At 39.5% G+C, this 21,234-nt stretch overlaps 3 protein-coding genes across 5 annotated transcripts in view; 2 read left to right on the plus strand and 1 right to left on the minus strand.

The window, feature by feature from the left end:
• The window catches only part of LOC138957854 (uncharacterized), a 28,856-nt gene extending 7,883 nt beyond the window's left edge, over positions 1–20,973 (plus strand). Inside the window, exons 3-6 of one of the 3 annotated variants that reach the window (XM_070328900.1) lie at positions 193–379; positions 1,019–1,170; positions 5,992–6,073; positions 20,696–20,973. In XM_070328900.1, the coding sequence (XP_070185001.1) occupies positions 193–379; positions 1,019–1,170; positions 5,992–6,003 (351 nt within the window). In that variant the 3' untranslated portion in view covers positions 6,004–6,073; positions 20,696–20,973. The remainder of the gene's footprint in view (positions 1–192; positions 380–1,018; positions 1,171–5,991; positions 6,074–20,695) is intronic. The other 2 variants (XM_070328898.1, XM_070328897.1) reach the window with 2 other exon arrangements.
• LOC138957853 (uncharacterized) lies at positions 1,179–4,339 on the plus strand. Its single transcript, XM_070328896.1, has one exon. The coding sequence runs from the start codon at positions 1,180–1,182 to the stop codon at positions 2,047–2,049; it is 870 nt and encodes a 289-aa protein (XP_070184997.1). The 5' UTR covers position 1,179; the 3' UTR covers positions 2,050–4,339.
• Positions 8,713–19,926, minus strand: LOC138957852 (uncharacterized). Its single transcript, XM_070328895.1, has 11 exons — positions 19,606–19,926; positions 18,949–19,093; positions 18,253–18,318; positions 18,077–18,130; positions 16,082–16,122; positions 15,605–15,697; positions 13,494–13,723; positions 11,728–11,984; positions 11,067–11,271; positions 10,397–10,564; positions 8,713–9,681 (listed from the first exon to the last, which is right to left on the minus strand). The coding sequence occupies exons 1-11, from the start codon at positions 19,839–19,841 to the stop codon at positions 9,431–9,433; spliced, it is 1,746 nt and encodes a 581-aa protein (XP_070184996.1). The 5' UTR covers positions 19,842–19,926; the 3' UTR covers positions 8,713–9,430.
• Positions 20,974–21,234: the final 261 nt, after the last annotated feature.

The raw sequence follows: 21,234 nt of genomic DNA on the forward strand, positions 1-21,234 counted from the left end.
ATATATATATAGATAGATATCAAATAATCAGTTACAGTCATTAGTCAGACTATTGTCGGCTGTATGAGCCAGTATAAGCTATGCTTACTGGTTCAATTCATGTACTGATGTAACCAATGGTTTTAGAGACCTCAGAGACTTTTACCTTCAATCTTAATTAATGTTTAACAATAACAATCTTGTTTTCTCCAGCAACCAGCAGTTCCTCTTCATGGAGCCGAAGGCGAAACCAGTTGCCGACCAGTTGGCAGAATGAAAAAGGACATTGATATGGACTTTGTATGTGACCTGCTTTTTGAGTTGCACATGCCTTTAACAAAGGTTGCAGCTCTGTGTCAAGTTAGTCGACCAACTCTCTACAAACGCCTAAGAGATGAAGGTATTTTTTTCATCATTATCAATGTGTGTGATTGAACATGCGTCTGCTCCCCCATTATTAATATTATGTTTATTTATTGTTGTCATTTGTCCGATTTGAAGTTTAAAAGTCTTGCATTACCAGACACACATTTTTAAACAATTACACATTAACATGCTTTCATTTGAAAGTGCGAGGTCGTCATCGTGGATTGACGCCCGACGAAAGCTAATTGAAGCCGCGACAGAGGGCTTCAATTAGACTTTGGGAGGGTGTTAAAGGGCCTTTAGAGCGGTGGGGATGGAATACATCGGAGTGTATGTTTGCATTGGTAATAAGGGTTTTGGTTTGAAAAATGGGGTTTAGATGCACTTTAATGTTATTGTAATTCAATCTGACGACGATCTCTTTTCTACTTGTAAAATGACCCTCAAAGCTAACTGAGACTAGTTTAGGTTGTATCAATGCGCCTTGCCAGCAGGTTATTAATGGCTTTTTTTAGTGAATGTACATGGACAAATAATGACCGGTAATTTTTAATGAGTTGGGGCATTCTGACCAATTACAGGATCTGTTTCATTAATAAAACGCCAACTTGATTGAATTACAATATTAATTAAACTTTAATCCTATAATAATTTTAAGTTTGTTTATTTGCAGGGATTGACACCTCGTGCAGCAGATTCACGGACATTTCTGAGGAGGACTTGGAGCGCCATGTCAGGGAGATCAAGGGTCATCATCCCAATGCTGGCCTTGTCTACTTGACGGGCCATCTCCGCTCTAGGGGCGTTTTCGTCCAACGACAAAAGGTAATTGACATGCTGCACAGAGTGGATCCTGTGGGAGTCGCAGAGAGATTGAAAGTTGCGATTGCTCGCAGGGTCTACTCTGTGCCATGTCCAAATTTCTTGTGGCACCTGGATGGCCATCACAAGCTCATTAACTGGAAACTGGTAATCCATGCCTGTGTTGATGGGTTTTCAAGGACAATTATATATTTGTACTGTGCTGATAACAACAGGTCAGATACTGTGGAGAAGCTATTTTGCGAGTCCACTCAACTCTTTGGCTGGCCATTCCATGTGAGGACTGATTACGGAGGTGAGAATGTGAAGGTGTGGGCTGCAATGGAGAACCACAGGCAGCAGGAAAGGTCTGTTATTGTTGGTTCTTCTGTGCACAACTCTAGGGTTGAACGTATGCACTTGGATGTGAAAATCCAAGTGGTGGAAACCTTCAAGTCTGTGTTCCTGGACATGGAGGAAAAAGGCATCTTGTGCAGAGACAATGATGTTGACCTGTTTTGTCTTCATTATGTCTTCTTGCCAAAGATCAACAGAGCATTGCAGGAGTTCCGTGCAGGTCACAACAACCACTCTTTGCGCACAGAACACAATCAAACTCCTCTGCAACTGTTCTATGCCAACGAAGATCTCATTGCCCAGCATGAGCATGACCATGAACTTCATCATGACGACAGTCCCGGTCTGAGTGCGAGACAGCTACTCGAATCGGGCTGTGACCTGCCTTTTGTGCCCGTCGAGTCTGTTCGATGCCCTCTGAGCAATGCAGAGGTTGAACAGATGCAACAGCAGATCAACCCACTTGGTTCAAATGATGCCAGGCAGACATTCCTTGATGTCACACAGTTTGTTCGTGACTGTACCGTACGTCGTGTAAACCCTTAAAAACGTTGAATGGTGGTGATGTTGGTCGGCATAGAACTGTTCACTGTTCTGAGATGAATAACACATATGTGTCAAAGGTTCGGCTAACTTTAATTTCTATTGTAATTCAATCAAGTTGGCGTTTTAACGAGAAGTTTCAAATGGAAGCAAGTTAATGTGTAATTCATCACATTGACAGACAGCTTCTGAAATTTTGTGTCTGAGCAACTTTTATCTGTCACATCGCTTTAACATAACTTGCAAAACTGAACATGATACCAACTCTTCTTTTTATTTATTTTTGACATGTAACCAACATGGCAAATAATTTTAAGCAAAAAAAGCTTATTATATAAATGCTTGTGCTACTTTAACACTGCTGCGACATATTGATATTCAGTAAACACCAGACAAATAGCTTTTAAAATAGCATAACAGGCAGGTTTGGGCTTTTTTTTATTAGATCAAATTGTTAACCTTCAGTGATTGCATTTTTGTTCAGAACCCAGTGAGCAAAACTTTCTCAGGGTTACTATATACAGGACAAAACCTATTTATTTGCGTCAGGCCTTGAACAGTGGAAGTTAAGCGAACCTGTGATATGTATAAGTTATATATATATAAGTATTTATCCTACATACGTGAGAGAGACACCCGTGAGATGATAATGGTTCAAATCACACGTGTGTATATCATGTAAATGAGGTCATGTCAAGCAAGTCTGGCATGAACCCGTTTTTCCACTGCTTATGATACCAAAGTCACCGAGACAAACGTCATTATAGAAACAAAAATTGTGCTCGTTATTACCCTCGATGAATCTTTAGAGTGACGTTTCTTTGCTTTGACGTAATAGATTGCACCAGGCTTTAGAAGAGATCGAGGTTCCAAAACAAGTGTCTTCAATTTAGCTGCCTCGACTGCAGGACATTTTCAGTACAATACACGTATGTAAAGTACAGTATGTAGGATAAACAGAATACTACATGGCTTGCTGTTTCGTACCAGATTTACACTCGTTGCTTTTTCAAATAGTGAACAGCTCGCTTTCGCTCGCAGTTCAATCTTTAAAAAAACAACTCGTGTAAATCTGGTATGACACAGCAAGCCATGTAGTATTCTCTATATGTATAAATTACACCTCAGTCCATCCATGGTATCACATGGTATTTCATCAAGACAGGGTCAATGAATATTCATCATATTCATTCACCCTGTCGAGACGAAATACCACAGGATTCCATGGATGAATCAGAGGTGTAATGTATATCCCATGACCCATCCAAGCAAATTTTTGTTTTGAAATGTCTTCGCAACGTACAGATGACTTAAAACGACATAATCGTCATCACGGGACGGGTACTACATACTTTGTTTGTCATCTGCTCCAAATCTAGCCTTGGTGGGTGACACGGTTTGTAGAAGCTCCAATTGTCCCTTCATTGACCGGAATAAAGGCTCAATCTACTGTCATTTTGCCACCGAGCGTTTATTCTTCTTTTCCCTTTTTTGGTAACATTGTAACGGCATCCCAATTTACTGTCATTGGGCGTAAGAGTCTAAACATCATCATTGTGTTCAAGATTTCCTTTATCTTCTTCACTGCTGCTGCGCAGGTTAGTGTCCTAGTTCATGGCCAAAGTTGAGGCCCACTGAGCAATATCGCGCTAGATTTGCTCACTAGAATAGCAGAGACAAAAAAGGAAGGTCATGGGATATGTAAGGTTACATGCCGAGTCTCTGTGAATATTAGAAATAATGGTCGAAGTTTAGCGGATAATGAAAAATACGAGCTCTTTTTTTTTTTTTTTACCAAGAACTGAGACCATTATTTTTAATTATCACTGAGGTGAGGTGTGTAAGCTATTTATTCCTCAAGATTTTTGAAAGAAAAACAATGTTTTTGTGCCACAGATCCACCACAACAGCATCAGAAGGCTAAAAGTGGTTACATGCAGCATGAGGCATCATTGAACTGTGTGTTTTGCATTAAATATACTAATCAGTGACCTGAACAATACTCAAGATTTTGTTTAACCATTTGCAATAACGGACCTCTGATCTATGCAATACCACTACCAGAGCTTTTGAACCATTTTTGGAAATTGAACTGCTGACCCCACTTGGTTTCCAAGTCTTGCTGCGGTCATATGATATGTACAACTTCAAAAAGTAATTCAGGTGTTACAGTTACATTGAAGCAAACAATTTAATTTTATGAATGTTTCCTGTTCAAATGGCTTCCTTTTGGCTATCCCCTAGTTTCTGTGACCCGTGTACTACATACATGAGAGATACCACTTTTTTTGTTTGGGGATAGGGGGGAGGGGGGGGGGGGTTGTTTAGGGTCATATTCAGTAACGTCCTCCTTTTGACCTTGGTAAAATCTGAGATTAATCGGGTGTTAAATAAGGAGTCTTTAAATGGGGGTAAACTTTCAGAGATTATGAATAGCAAATCTGAGAAAACTTGGTTTGTAAAGTGTGGAGAGTGTAATTGGGGTGAGGTGGGGTGTTGGAAAAAGAAGAGAGGGAGTCTTGCGGCGGATTGGAGGTGTTGGGGTGAGGTTGAGGTATTGGGGCGTGTTTTGAAAAAAAATTTAATGGGACATGGCGAAGGCATTTGCTTTTCTTGTTGTGTGTGTTTTTTTAGCACCATTTTTTCCTGCATTGACTATGACATGATTTTGCTTTAATGTTGATGTTTAACATACGTTTTTGTAAGATGATCTGATTGTAATGGAATAGAGTTTTCGGTAGACGTCGTTGCAGTCTTGCTGCGTTGCATGGTAAGATCAAAGGGGTACAGGTGATGTATTTAGTGAATCTGTGTTGCTGAAAATCCGAGTCAAGTCATATCAGTCTCGTGTCTAGAGCTAGTGGAGACTGAAACCATTATTGCAGTGACTCATCTCATGAGTCATGTTCGTAGACGTGTACGTGTATTTAGTGAATCTGTGGAGCCGGTGCTTCAGTCAGGTGGTTGTTTGTGAACGAATTTGCGGGTCCTTTGTTTTTGTCTTGACCTGACGAGGTTCGTCAGTCTCGTTGATGGATCGAGGATTCATCATTGAATGGTCTCGAAAGCAGCCCGTTGAAGCACTGTTGCTTGTGGTGCATGTTGTGAAAACATTTGTGTTTTCCAGATAGATTGGCTATTGGAGACCTGTGGAGGCCACTTGTTGGGTGATTGACCCATATTTTGTTTGTGTTGTTGTTTTGAAGAAGTGTTACCATTGTTAAATTTTTGTTTAGCCGTTAAGCTGAACTCTGTTGCGTTCTACAAACTTTTCCCACATTTGTTTAGATATCTCATAGTTAGATTGTTTAGAAGGTAAGCTCGACTTAAATGCTCTATACCCGTAAAACAACTGTTGCAGTTAAGTTTTGTATTTTACTTGCTATAAAGTGGGTTTAATCCGTAAATTCATCTAATGTTGGTTCGGGAATGTACTCTTTTTATGCACATTGAAATTTCTATAATTCCATAGCCGTGGTATTCTCATTTCTTCCAACAAAGTACAAAGTTAGTAAAGTATTATATAAATCAATTACTCAGTTACCTAATAGCCTGACAGTTCAGTTATGATAAGGTAAAACACTATATTTTGATAAATAATAAAAATTGTATGCAGCACCATAATAGTGGGAGTTAAAAATGTTATTTAGTTGTAAAGTACAGGAAAGTTATATAATTGGTCATGGTTGGTTTACAATGAATAAAACGAGGATTGTAAGAGGAGATTTGATTTGTTATATCATTTTTAATGGAAAAGGGGTTCTAATAAAATGGGGAGGAATTTAAGATTTGGGTTGGAATATAATTTGTAATTAAAAGGGGTCTTTGATGTAACATGGAGGAAGGTTAGAGACACTGATCAAGACAACTAAGAGGGTTGGGTATACCAAGACAGTAGATGTAAGTAATATAGGGTATGAATGACACAATGGTAATGATGTGCAGATTCTCGACTGACCAAAGAGCGCAAGTTGATTTAGACCATACCAGAGACGCAGACGTATTGCCTGCATGAGAGCACTTGCACGTGAGTAAACTCGGCAGAACATTGTCAGCAGTAACTAAGCTTGCCGTCTCCAGTAGAGAATGGGCGGGCCATACTAGTCAAGGACTCCTTGCAGACGTAGCAAAGTGTAAAATTATATATGTTGTAACATGACTCGTGTTGTAGTTTTTCTGTTCAATCAAGGATTGTGAGAACAAAAATTCCTTAGCCAAATTATACAAATAAAGTAATACAGATCGGTTAAAACTAAGAATATTTAGTGACTTAAAACGCAAGTACATTTTGCGTCAACATGCCTAAAAACAAAGGACAAACGTTTTATGGATCAAAGTTCAAACTTGAAATCACAGACTTGCATTTCTTCTTTACTTGATTTAATAACAGTACGTTCACACTTTCATAACATTGACATGGGCAATTCTCCGCTACGACAGAAAACTACCTGTTTGATATAGATACTTGACTCATCAATGGCCAGTTCATCATTTGTGATGGCACAATGGGAATACAAGCCTTAAGTTGCTGACTAATATCTCTGGCTACAACTCACAACTGTGAAAGTGTGCCTCTTGAGGTTTTATGCATGTGAAAAGCAACATTAAACAGGGTTTCTCAAAACAAAACACATCAAGGCACTTTCTATGTTAAGTATTTTGTTTAATTAGTAAGCAGTTTTCCTTTTTAATTAGTTAACGTTGAAAATGTATGACTTAGCCTTGTTTTTACATGCTCCAACACGTTTCCTTTGAGTGTAAAAGATGAAACATGCATGTTTGTGAAAGGAAAAGTTATCTAAAGAAATGAGAACAATTTGTTTTAATAACTAAGCATTCCTTTGTAACAAAGTATGAAATTCCACACTATTTCATAGACTCTTTACAGATTTGCCTCCACTGAAAAGAGAGAACAAAAACTTGTTAAAAGGCATTTTTAAATTTCTGAAAATTGAATGTACAACATTCAAGTTCGGAAGAAGACGTCTTTATCCATAGTAAGTTAGCCCAAAACTACATTTGGTGAATCTGTGAACATCGAACGCAGAAGAAGAAGAAGGTGAATCTGTCAAACTCAACAGAATGAAAACATTTCCTCACCAAAACATTATCGCTTTGTTTCCCGCAGCCATACGCCAAACAAGCGCTAAATGTTAACTGAAAAAACATGCAAAAGTGACAAAATAGTACAGCACAGTAGCGTAAAGCTCTACAGAGGAAAGCGCTCTTCTTTATTCTTTTGAAATTTGTTAGCTTAATTTTAATGTAAACATACATTTGTATTTTTCTGGAAGCAGACATTAATAAAGAATAGAGGACATCATTTTTGGATTGAGTACTAACATTTGTTCAGATATGTTTTGACAAAACTCATCAATTTATTTTTAAGCTTAAATGCAATTCAATACATTGTGCTTTGTCAAAGATTGCTTGACCAAAATTTCAAGTAATCTATTCAAAAACAGAGGGTGTTGACAATGCCACCTCAACTTCAAAACAAGTCGCGTAAGGCGAAAATACAACATTTAGTCAAGTAGCTGTCGAACTCTCAGAATGAAACTGAACGCAATGCAATTTTTTCAGCAAGACCGTATACTCGTAGCATCGTCAGTCCACCGCTCATGGCAAAGGCAGTGAAATTGACAAGAAGAGCGGGGTAGTAGTTGCGCTGAGAAGGATAGCACGCTTTTCTGTACCTCTCTTCGTTTTAACTTTCTAAGCGTGTTTTTAATACAAACATATCATATCTATATGTTTTTTTGGAATCAGGAACCGACAAGGAATAAGATGAAAGTGTTTTTAAATTGATTTCGAAAATTTAATTTTGATAATAATTTTTATAATTTTAATTTTCAGAGCTTGTTTTTAATCCAAATATAACATATTTATATGTTTTTGGAATCAGAAAATGATGGAGAATAAGATAAACGTAAATTTGGATCGTTTTATTCGTCACTTGAGAAAAAGTGACTCTATGTAATCGGTCAGTGTTAGTCTGTCCGTCCGGCCGTCCGGCCGCACCTTAACGTTGGACTTTTCTCGGAAACTATCAAAGCGATCGGGCTCATATTTTGTTTAGTCGTGACCTCCAATGACCTCTGCACTTTAACGATGGTTTCGTTGACCTTTGACCTTTTTCAAGGTCACAGGTCAGCGTCAAAGGAAAAATTAGACATTTTATATCTTTGACAAAGTTCATCGGATGTGATTGAAACTTTGTAGGATTATTCTTTACATCAAAGTATTTACATCTGTAGCCTTTTACGAACGTTATCAGAAAAACAAGGGAGATAACTAGCCTTTTCTGTTCGGCAACACCTTGCCAAAAAAAACAACTGTATCACAAGACAAAAAAAATATACACTGCGCACGGCATTACCGCATACAACATGATAGGAACCTTGATTTGTGTTTTTGGTTTATTGCTTTTAATGCATTTTGGAGCCTCTGCTTGTAATTTAATTAAACAAATGAAAAAAGCAGAGATCAATATTTTGTTGCTCGATCCATGCAATCTCATTCTTCAGGTATGCATTGTGTTGTGAATAGCAATTTCTTCCTGTCCATCTGATGCCTCATATAATATTCAGAACTGCGAAAGTGACTCGATCGAGCGTTTGCTCTTCTTGTTAAAAAATATATGTTTTTACAATTTTCAGATTTTTAATGACCAAAGTCATAAATTAATTTTTAAGCCACCAAGCTGAAATGCAATACCGAAGTCCAGGCTTCGTCGAAGATTACTTGACCAAAATTTCAACCAATTTGGTTGAAAAATGAGAGCGTGACAGTGCCGCCTCAACTTTCACGAAAAGCCGGATATGACGTCATAAAAGACATTTATAAAAAAAACTGGGAAAAAAGTCTGGGGATATCATACTAAATGACTAAATGTATAAAAGCGGGATATGATGTTATCAAAGACATTTATCAAGCAATGCATGGGAAGCGGTATAAAAACATTAAGTAAATCTGTAGGTATCAAACTAAAATATCAACTCCAAAGAACAGTCATCAGTGAGACTACATTCAGATAGTCTTTGCTAACCATACTCAAAGACCGAGATGGGTCACACTTATCTCTGGGGAACATTATACACAACCTATTTTAAAGTAAACATAACATATTCATATAAATATATTTTTGAACGGAGAAGATGAGAAATACAATTCAATGATTGTTTTATCTGTAAGTTAAAAAAAAGTTTTAAATGACAACTTTAATGAGCAAACTAATCAACTAATTTTAATAATGAGCAAACTAATCAACTTGAACTAATTTTAAGTAGAATTCTCTGAATTGCTCTACACAGACACCAGGACCCTTGCCTTGTCTCGATTCCCCGTCTATGTTAAAACATTTACTGATTTAGGGGAAACAACATTAGTGGGGATCTTCATTGTCGATGAAGGGAGAGCTTTTGATGGCCATTACCATCATGGAGGGAAATGTCATGCCCTCCAGCAGTGTCCTGGGGAGTTTTAGTGAGGACACGCATGTTGAGGCCATCGGCATTCGTCTACCCTCCATGAATTGTATGGTGGCGATACCACCATCTCCAACAAGGCCCGTGGGGGGAATATGACGAGTTGCGGCAACAAAAAAAAGAAAATCCGCCAATGTGCATCCTGTATCTGAAACAAACATACCAAAACCACAGAGTAAGACACAGAAAATGCACTCGCTAGCAGATGGTCTGATATTGAAACCAAAACCACAGTAAGACACAGAAAATGCACTCCCTAGCAGATGGTCTGATACTGAAACCAAAACCACAGTAAGACACAGAAAATGCACTCCCTAGCAGATGGTCTGATACCAGGCAATTTTGATCTTTATTTAATTGTAGCCAGCTCAATATCTGTTGGAACAGTAGGAGACAAAAGAAATGCGCCACAGTCGCGCCCACCGTCTTTATTGCATTTATTGATAGTCCACCTGGTTGTTGTTGACAATCAGCTGATGATAGCTATATATCTTTTTTTTAAATATTTAGATTATAGATTTTGGATTTCTTGATTAAATCATCGCCTGTTTTCTTTATGGTTTGGAAACAAACTTTGACAACAATTGTGTTGAGACATGTATCCAAGTGCCAGATTGGCTTCGAATTCATCAGAATGCTTTTCTGTCATTTTCTTTCTTTGTGAATTTAGCTGATCGCTGACAACTGTCCCAGACAATAAGGATATATATTCTTGTTTTATATTGTCATAACATAGAGACAACATATGTATACTGCTGTGTACTTGTGGTGTGGCCACCAGGCCGATTGCTCTGTGGCTGAAATAAGATTACGAGGCAAAGAGAATGTTAAAATAAGAAGTACCGGTACATCAATAAATGTACCTCCGTCTTCACAGTCCTGCAGAAAAGTTGACAGTTCTCTGGACATTATTTGTTCGAGACGCCTGTTGTTGCTCCCCTCCTCGCTGTACAGACGCACGAATGCGCTGTCAATATCTTCGGCAGACATTGCCTTCTGGTAGTCCCCACACAGCAGGTGACAGGCCACTTCTGAAATGCGCAGTATGAATTATTACTCTATATTTGGCCAATGCATAGCTCACTCAGATTTGTTTCTTCTTCGCAGTTTCTAAAATTGCTTATGTACTGTAACATTTAACTAACCTAAACTCCATGACCATGATGCTTATAGAGCATTCATGTCCAGTAAAAATGTACAAAAAAACAGTGTAAATTGGAATAAGAGGTAGTTTAATAAAGGAATTAAATTTAACAAGAAAACGGTCTATTGCCCCTAGAGCTATACAGTTCAGGTTGACCGAAACTTCAAAGGAACTACAAAACACACGTCATGTGTTTGATCGCATGTGTGTGTGCTCGTTCAATCGTCAAAACAACTAAGTTAGTACCTAAAAGGAATTCGATCGATACATAAATGTTATTTGCGTTTTTGACCAAAATATGACATTTTACACAGATCTCGACAGTCATTGTTCACCTTGCTCGGAGAACAATGACTGTCTCGATATCTATTCTGTTGACTAAATGTTACCTGGGTTTTCCTTGAGAACTGAGAGGACTCCCAGTTCCTGAAGTCCGGTTTTGAAGGAGTCGATGCTGGCTCTGTTAGAGACATTCACCTTGTAGGCCAACGCAGATTTGATCAGGTGCTGCCTTTGGACCCTTGCTGTTCCAACCATGTCAGCAAGTTCCAAGGCATTGCTTGAAGGTGTCACTCCTTCTGGCTCTGCCATTACCTGATTTGAAAATACAATGTTTATAATAGTCATTTGAAAATAGATAAATAATTAAAGGATAAAGATTCTTTAATCTATTGAAATTACCAGTTTAATAGGGGAGCAGATTTTTACATTTTCAAGAATGTGTCTTTAAACAGCCACAGGGTGTTGCTGTGGTAAGACGATTAACATCAAAACAATTCTCAACTTTCTCAACCATGATATTGATAATACAAAAGTCATTACGTAATATCTAATTTTTAGGCATGTACCCATCATTAAAATATAGTATAACTTATCAGTTGGAAAAACTATGGTTTGGTCGTGTCAAGGTTTTAATCCAAGGACAATAAATGTTTAATGTTTTGACATGATGTTGTGGTAAATGGGCCACTGACTTTGATCAATGTGTTAATGAAACTACATTCTTCTTCAAAAACAAACAGGTGCTGCAGTCTCAAATAAACATTTTACCTTGCGGATCAGGTCTCTAAGGGCAGGGTCAGGTACATCCTCCACCCGAATATCCACCGGTGCCCCACAGATATACTTGATGAACACCGGTGAAAATATGGGGCATTTTAGGCCCCCATGGCAGAGGATGAACCCGACCATCCGTCCAAATTCTTCCATATTGTATGGGTCCTGTGGGAGCACTTTAGCACCGTCTTCACCCGGAAGACTGTCGTGCATGCCTTGTATGAGTCCAGAGCTTAAGCTCTTTGTCAAACCTGTTCAACATAAATTTACCAGTGAGAAATTCATTAAATTACATATCTTATCCCAACTCACATATAGCAATTTACTTCAGTTTAGTGCTAGGACGCTGTGCCTCGCATCACCTTGGTAACAAGGGAGGCAATTCTAAAAAAAACCACTACCTTGACCAATAAACAGGACAAAGTCAGACCGAGGCTGACTTTCTACTCGTGCCGCCATCTTGTAATCATTCACTCTACAGCGTCTGTGTCTAACGGACATGTTTCTGCTACGCTCAGGCTTTTCAGCCTTTTGTCTGGCCTAAGCTTTGGTCAGACTTCACCTTGGTTCTTTCTACACGTCCCTCTACTCTCAGACTGTGTTTGGGGTGAGCCCTTTCCAAACTTTTGACGTTTTTATTGTTTGACACAGTTGGTTTTGTTCACTTTAATTTTTGCACACTTTCGTCCGTCATGTCGGACAGTGGCAAAAAGAAGAGTTCTAAGCAGGTTTCCGCCGAGCTGTCTCTGGCTAAGAAACCCTCTAGAAAGCTAAAGGTTCTTCCAGTCATGCGGTAGTCAAGGTTTTAGACCCTTAGTCTGGAAATTCACTTGATGTCACTATGGACTTGCCAAAGTCACCCTCCATGCCTGCTCTGCCTTCAGAGATTGTACCGGTTACGGCTAGCTCTAGCTCAGCTAGCGATAAGTATGATGTTTCTGCGTTACTCCTCTCTTTGAGTGCGCAAATTAACTCTTTCAGCGGAGTTTTCTTCCACTAGGGCAGAGTTTCTGTCCTTGCCGGCGGGAGTTGGCGATACTGCTTCCTTGGCTAAGGTGCGTGTTCCTCCCTCGGCCACCGTGACTTCGGTTGATGTACATGCTGTCCAAGATGCTGGTGACGGAGTAGGAAGTCAGCCTCGGTCTGACTTTGTCCTGTTTGTAGGTCAAGGTAGTTCTTTTTTTTAGAATTGCCTCCCTTGTTACCAAGGTGATGTGTGGCACAGTGTCCTAGCACTAAACTGAAGTAAATTGCTATGTGTGAGTTGGGTAAGTATATTAATCAAATGAAAATTTATTACTGAAATTTTCGATTCATCAACATATGGTATGAGCATGTAAGTACACCAGAATGGTTAAAATTCAAGACAACTTTCGCTTTCGCTCGCAGTTCAATATTTAAAAAAAAAAACACCTCGTGTAAATCTGGTACGACGCAGCAAGCCATGTAGTATTCTCTATTTTGTACCCGAAACCTGGTTGACAAGAAGATGCTGTCGTACCACACTGCGATTTTTGTGGCGTACCACTTCCCTCGGTGTGAACTACGCTGGGGGAAAAAGGTCATGCATGTAAATTCCAACTTGAGTTAGTCAAACTTGGTGAATCTTACTAAATGATTTGATTTAGTGTATCTTTTATGAAAGAGCAATGGAGCAACTCGACTGTGAAATACAATATATCACAATGTTTGCAGAATTGAAGTAACGATATTAGTAAAGCAATGTTCCCTAAATTGTAAGTAGTTTATGCGGCATGTACCTGTGTCATCAACCCCTTCTTGATCAACATATTTGATCCGCACAGGGTTCTTCAGCGAATTCTTCTTTCTGTGTAAGTAGTTCAAGAAGTCTGCCATTTGGTTCCAGTGGCAGAGGTGAATAAGCCTCTGTCTCGAATCATCCAATACCCTGGAACGAAGGCTCGAGGACATTTCTGAGGTCCGGGCCTCCAGTAGAACCGTGTCCTCAAGTTCAAGGGCACTTTCTGCCCTGAAAAATATGAATCAAGCAAAGTTTTATGTATCGATTGGAGATTGGATTTCCCTTCTTTGAGTCATGTGACGTCAGAGGCCTACAAAACTTTATAATTGGGCGTTTCAGGTTGACCGAAACTTTAAAGGAACTACAAAACACATGTCATGTGTTTGATTGCATGTGTGTGTGCTGTTTAATGTCAAAACAACAACAAAGTCAGTACATGACGAGTGTTTTGTAGTTCCTTTGAAGTTTCGATCAACCTGAAACGCCCAAATATGAAGCTTATGTGTTTGATTGCATCTGTGTGTGCCCGGGCTCATTCAATCGTCAAAACAACAACAAAGTCATAGTACCTGAAAGGAATTCGATCGATACATAAATGTTATTTGCGTTTTTGACCAAAATATGACATTTTACACAGATCTCGACAGTCATTGTTCACCTCGACCGCTATCGCGGTCTCGGAGAACAATGACTGTCGAGATCTGTGTAAAATGTCATATTTTGGTCAAACACGCAAATAACGTATAGTAGTTAACAAATCAGTAGTCTTCATAATTCATTCATCGGAAAGTTGTATTTGAAATTGAAGTTAATGTTAAAATTTAGGTTTTGGGAAATTTATGATGTTTGGTCTTGATACGAGTATGTTCTGTCAGTGTCAAACGGTAGGTGTTGAATAAATATCAAAAACAATATGAGTCAATTGAGGTTGGTCATAAATAGATATGTGGGTTTACTGAGTGTTTTTGGCTCACGTAAGTGTAGCCTATGCGATGATAAACTTTGTCTGTCTGTGCGTGCGTGCGTGCGTGCGTGCGTGCGTGCGTGTGTGTGTGTGTGTGTGTGATAGAAACTTTAACATTTCCGAGTCTATGGATAAAGCTCGCATAAGAAGATTACGTCTCGGTCAAAAGTGTTTGACGTGTGTGATAGAAACTATTTGAAGACGTCACATTATGACGTAAGAGGGTTAGACGTCACGCAAAGGAATTACTGACAGTCTCGGTCATTGTTATTGTGGGCGGGCCGAGACTAGTTGGCAGATCCAGGGTCTCGCTTTCTTGCACAGTTTCACCTATGCTTACTGTGTGTGTGTGTGTGCGTATGTGTGACGGAGTGATTGAGTTTGTGTTACTGTTTGTCGATTTCTTACGTGAGCCTTGAAGGCTTCGCCTCTTGTTTTATATCAAGACATAACTTACTCAGTTCTCCAGTCAGACACCACCGAGTTTGACTTCATTTGTTCAACAAGTGACTGTGTATAACTCAAATTTGATTTTGCCATGGTTTTTTTAAGTGTAAAAAAAAGGGTGCGCTCTTTGCGAAGATGAACCCCACCTGAAAGTTTCATAAGTAGAAAATGTATATTTTCTTTTTACTTATAAGTAGAAAATGTATGAAAAAAATTAAAAGTTAATCACACTTCCAGTTCTATACAGATTTGATGCTTCAAGATAAATAACTTTTAAAGCAATCATCCTCTCACCAAAAGTACAATTATACATGACCTTACTGTAATAATTTTGAGGTCAATAAAAGTTACATTTTATGCAGGAATGAGCTCTAATTTTTCCCTAATTGTCTGCTTTAGGAAGAACAGTCATGATACAACAACATTGGTAATCCTTTTGAATAGATTGCAGTGTTGGAACATAAAAAAGGGGGGGGGGGGTAGTTGATGGAAGATGTGATGAGGGCATAAAACACTCCAGTGGCATTTTCCCTTTAACCGGTTGACTTCCATGGTGAAAGTACGACAAAAGTGCCTCATGACTTGTTACAGGGTTTTCCAGTATTTTTCCTTAATTGCAAAAGAAACCCTGCCGTGTTCTTATGTCCACATGTACTTCACTCAGAAATGTGCAGTCTTTTACTGATTCCAAAACTTACCGGCAAGGTACTATGTCCGGCAAATCTTCTTCGCTGTCTGATGACAGCTCCGGCATAGAACTGGTGTTGATTTCAGGAATCGCACTGATGATGCTGATGATGAATAGTGATTTTTTTTATGGCAGTGACATTCAAGAGCAAAGGCAATTTATTTTAGTCCCCCCAAAATACTGATAGTGATAGATAACTTTTTTTGAACATGGTACCGAGTTCCAGGGGGGTGGGGGGCAAGAAAACTAGGGTCATGTAATGGCTGAGCCTCGAAACCGTAACATCTTGCTTCAAAGTCAAGTGCATGTCCACTCCGCTTCCTTTCATTGCAAATAATAAAAATAAGGGTATGTATATGGTGCAAATCCTATAATAGTTCTAAGCACCTGACAATCAATCAACTAAAATTGTTTTTAATGAGTTTTTATTACCAGGTTCAAACATGAACCTTACTTCCACTTCCAGGGTTCAGTTAGTATCTTTTACCTTGCAGAAGCTCCTATCAGGTCTCTCGCAAACAGATTTGTCTGAAAAAGAAAGTCACACTCACAACAACTTGAATAAGTATTAAACATACATCTCGCACATTCCTGCCGACGGATACTTCACTACAAGATAGGTATACCTTTGACGTAATAACTTTGGAATTCGCACGTGTACATTTAATTTATTTTGATTACAATCAAAACGAAAGTAGATCTAAGCTTGAATGTAACTTTTTATCTTTAAAATATTTGCTTTGTGATTCGTAACTGAAATAACCATGGTATTGTGTAATTGATGCATGAATTGGCATCTCGCTGAATTACACGCCCCTGAAGAAGGCCTGGCAACAGGTAGAAAATTTGGGCTGCCACTTGACATTCTTTGTTAGGTTTTTCTTTTTCTGGATTTTGTTATATTAAATTTCATATTTTTATTATTTTCGTTTAACTTTTTAACTTGCAGTTGCATGTGTTTGACATATCACGTGTTATATTTTAGTTTATCCTACATACGTGAGAGAGACACCCGTGAGATAATAATCGTTCAAATCACACGTGTGTATATCATGTAAATGAGGTCATGTCAAGCAAGTCTGGCAGGGACCTGTTTTTCCACTGCTTCTGATGCCAAAGTCACCGAGACAAACGTCATTATAGAAACAAAAATTGCGCTCGCTAATTACCCTCGATGAATCTTTAGAATTAACACGTCACGCCACACTTTCAGAGTGACGTTTCTTTGCTTTGACGTAATAAATTGCACGAAGCTTTAGAAGAGATCGAGGTTCCAAATCAAGCGTCGTCAAGTTTAGCTGCGTCGTCTGCAAGACATTTTCAGTAAAATACACGGAAGTCAGGGGCGGACGAGGGGGGGGTTTCTGGGGTTTCCGGAACCCCCCCCCCCCCCACAGCCAAAAAAAAAAAAAATAATAATTGTGTTTTTTTGGGTTGAGTTTCAATTTTTGGGGTATTAATCAGTGACAAAATCTGCTGCCTGAAACTGGTAATGATCATCTTCAGAATGCACCATTTTGCATCCTTTTTTTCAAAATGTTCCGGGGGGCATGCCCCCGGACCCCCCTAGCAAGCTGGGCGATTCGCGCCGTCGGCTCGGCGCTTCGCGCCTTCACACCCATATCTTCACAATATACTTATGGAAACCCCCCCCATAAAATGAACTGATCCGCCCCTGGAAGTACAGTATGTAGGATAAACAGAATACTACATGGCTTGCTGTGTCGTACCAGATTTACACTTGTTGCTTTTTGGCTCACGAAGTGTAGCCTATGCGATCGTAACTTTGTCTGTCTGTGCGTTTGTGCGTTTGTGCGTGTGTGTGTGTGTTTGTGCGTGTGTATGTCTGTGGTAGAAACTTTAACATTTCCGAGTCTATGTGTGAGTGGTTATCCAAGACTATGGATAAAGCTCGCATAAGATTACGTCACGGTCAAAAGTGTTTGACGTCAATTAATGCATCATGACGGCATGCCTCCCTGTAGTCTTTCTCTCTCGCGTGGTGTGTGTGGTCTCGGTCATTGTTATTTTGAGCGGGCCGAGACTATTTGGCAGTCGTGTCCCTGTAAGTAGGCTACGACAGACAGATCTAGATCTAGTGTCTCTCTTTCTTGCACAGTGTCACCTAAGCTTACTGTGTGTGTGGGTGTGTATGTGTGACGGAGTGATTGAGTTTGTGTTACTGTTTGTTTATTTCTTACGTGAGCCTTGAAGGCTTCGCCTCTTGTTGAAATAGTGAACAGCTCGCTTTCGCTCGCAGTTCAATATTTAAAAAAACAACTCGTGTAAATCTGGTACGACACAGCAAGCCATGTAGTATTCTCTATTTTCATACCCATCAAACATTATACAATGTCAAATGACTTAAGAGTCACAGCCAGTTTGTCAGTCTTCCTTGGAGAGCACAGAAACCACTAGTGATTGAATAAGTGTGAAGCTGAAAGAATTGCCTGACAACTTCAAAATGTCAAAATGTCTTCACCTGTGTTTTGGGGATTTCAGGCAAAATCATGTCAGCATGCTGGGGCACGAGGTCCTGAAACATAGAAAGCAATCCCACATAATTCTTTTGCAGTCACACAGTAAAACATGACTTATGTTCGCTAGTGATTAAATATGTGTGAGAAGATTTGCTTGACAACTTCAAAATGTCTTCACCTGGGTTCTTCTTGGCCCATGGATCACAGGCAAAGTCCTATCTTCATCAAGCTGGGACTCGAGGACCTGGAACATTAAAAGCAATCTCACATAATTCTCTTGCAATCACAGGGTTAATGTTGTTCTGATATTGTCTTTCAAATTTAAACTTTAAAGGCACAGTAAGCCTCCTGTAAACCATCACAGATACTGTCAGGCTTTTACACACAGTACAAACACCCTTTCAATAAACACTTACCACTTGAGAACATCCTAGGTGCCCTACGTAAAGAGCGAGCAATTTTCAAAGAATTTATTTTTGCATGGCTTATCTTACCCCTGAGCCATTGTGAACCCGTGTGATCCAGTTTCCCTTTTTCACAATGCAGTCGTCAGTTAGTAATTTGAATGTGACTTGCTGAGAGCTTATCTTCTTCTTCTTCTTGTCGATCACTCAGATGGAAACGCCGGTTCATCGTGGATTGACGCCCTCCTGGGGTTCAATAAGGCTTTGGTCGGGCGTCAATCCACGATGACGACCTCAAAGTTTCAAATGGAAGCATGTTCATGTGTAATTGTCAACAGGTTTTACAGGTACAGCTACAGCATCTGTTGTGATACTTGTATTTGTAGTGTAACACTTACAGAGATGTTAAGCTCCGATAACTAAATTTAGTGAGTTTTGAAAAAAGCAGACACTTGACAAGGTTTCCATACCGGATGAAGCAGCTTATGGGAGCTGTCGGCCATGATGTAGAGGGACCCCTGCCCTGCAAGTTTTTTTACGGATGCCCCGCTCCACTGAAACCTAGGTGAAGTTGTAACTTGCTGCAGCTTCCTGCTGCTGGCACCGCCCACTGAGCTAAGACAGATTATAAGAAAAGAAAAAAGTTATACTGACTGATGCCATTGAACTGGAAAAGTGACAAGAATGAAAGCATTGTAAACTACGTACTGCAATACATATCACCAGTAACAATCATTCCACCTTTTTGCTACAACAGTAATCATAGTATTACGGTTTTGCAGTTATTTGAAGCAAAACCAGGTTTCTGGTTGTATTATATTTGAACTTCACCGGATCACGCATTGAACTACACAGTCCCGATCATGTTGGTCATTGTACCACCCATACTTTCTAAAGCAGGATTCTACGTAAAAAGTATGGGTCATACAAGACCCACGCCATCCGAATGGGGATAAACTCTTGACAACCTCTTTACAGAGTATGGGTTTAACACAGACATGAATTAATACAGTATTTATATACTTCAAAATTATCAGTGACTTACTTTTGGCTTAACTATGGGTGGTCTACTAGTTTGTCGTTTTATCATTTGTGTTCTAGTTTCAGTAACTACATGCACAACATACCTCAGGTACTTGAACTTAAATGGTTCATCAGGATCCACACCAAAGGCCCTCTTAAAGGGCCCCCCAATTGTTTCCATAAGTTCGGTGGCGGTGTCGGTGCTGTTCCAGCAAATTGTCTGCACAAGCCCAGCGTCCTCTAACTTTTCCTTTGTCGGCTTCCGTGGAATGGGGATTGATTCATCTGCATTTTGTTCAATGCAAATGACCTGAAGCGAGTATGATTTCAATTTTGGCATTTTTGCATTTGGGGGGTTTGCGGCAGCTGGGCTCAAGTGGCGCCGACGTGGTGCCTGGTTCCTGGGGGACGCAAATCGAGATGGCAGCTGAAAAGAATGAAGAGAAAAATGTCATCTACATGTATCAATGGAAGTTGATGGAATCTTCTTCGTTCATGGGCTGAAACTCCCACGTTCACTCATGTTTTTGCATGAGCAGGTTTTTACGTGTATGACAGTTTTTACCCTGCTATTCTGGCAGCATACACCGATTTCAGGGGAAGCATGCTGGGTGTTTTCGTGTCTCTATATCCCACCAAACTCTGACATAGATTACAGGATCTTTTGCATGCGCACTTGGTCTTGTGCTTGCATGTACACACAGAGGGGTATAGGGCATTGGCAGGTCTGCCCATAAGTTGACCTGGGAGGAACAGTCTCCACCCTTAACCCACCAGGCAGCTGCGTCCAGATTTTGAACTAACGACCTTCCGATTGTGAGGCTGATGTCTTAACACTACGCCACTGCGTCCGTCCTTGCAAAGATTAATACATAAACTTGCCCCACATTCAAACAGAAAGAAAATCTTGGTAGTTTGGCATACCATACCTTTGCGTGAACTAGTAAAATCTATGTCGAAGGCGCTCGCACACACATGTTTAGCTGGTGTAACAATCCTTATTTACTCCTGTGACATGTTTACTTTCTCAGTATTCTTCTTATAGTTAAGTGTTTTCATGTTTATGGTTGTTTTCATGTTATTTTGTTGTTTTAAGAGCAGATGAACCACACTTTTCCATCCATTTTTTAATTGTATGGACAATAGATTGTTTTATATCTTCATGAATTTTTCTTCTTCTTTTCTTCTGTTCAGCAGACATACGACTACGAGCAGATCAAAGCGGTAAATTGAACAACTCTTCTTGCTGCTGGAGAAAGTTCCACAGGAGCAGATGGACCTGGTACATCTAATTCAGTAATTGGTCGCCTCTTACTTATTGTGATTGTTACTATGTTAACTCCATTATGACACCGCCACAAACAACACCTAAGTCAACCCAAACACAGACATATGTGAGACAATAACCAACATTAAAGATGCAAGATTTTGTCCATTGTAGAAAACCACACACAATTGATAAATTTATAAAACGCCAATGAAGAAGGACGCTCAGCTGTAGAGAGAAAGAAAGAAAGAAGAAAAAAGGGAAAAAAAACCAGAAAAAAAAACTTAGGGTTTCATTCTTTTCATTTATTTTTCAGCTTGAAGCGGACTGCATGCAACTGAGGCAAAAAAAAAAAAAAAAAAAAAAAAAAGTAATTGGTCGACAAAGAAACATGGTGGAGGCGGACTCTCTGCTACTGCTAGATTAAGTTGTCTTTTTACTGTTGAGTGTGTAAGCTGTGGAAGGC

This window comes from Littorina saxatilis, unplaced genomic scaffold (assembly GCF_037325665.1).
Source record: "Littorina saxatilis isolate snail1 unplaced genomic scaffold, US_GU_Lsax_2.0 scaffold_641, whole genome shotgun sequence".
Taxonomy (NCBI): Eukaryota; Metazoa; Mollusca; class Gastropoda; order Littorinimorpha; family Littorinidae; genus Littorina; species Littorina saxatilis.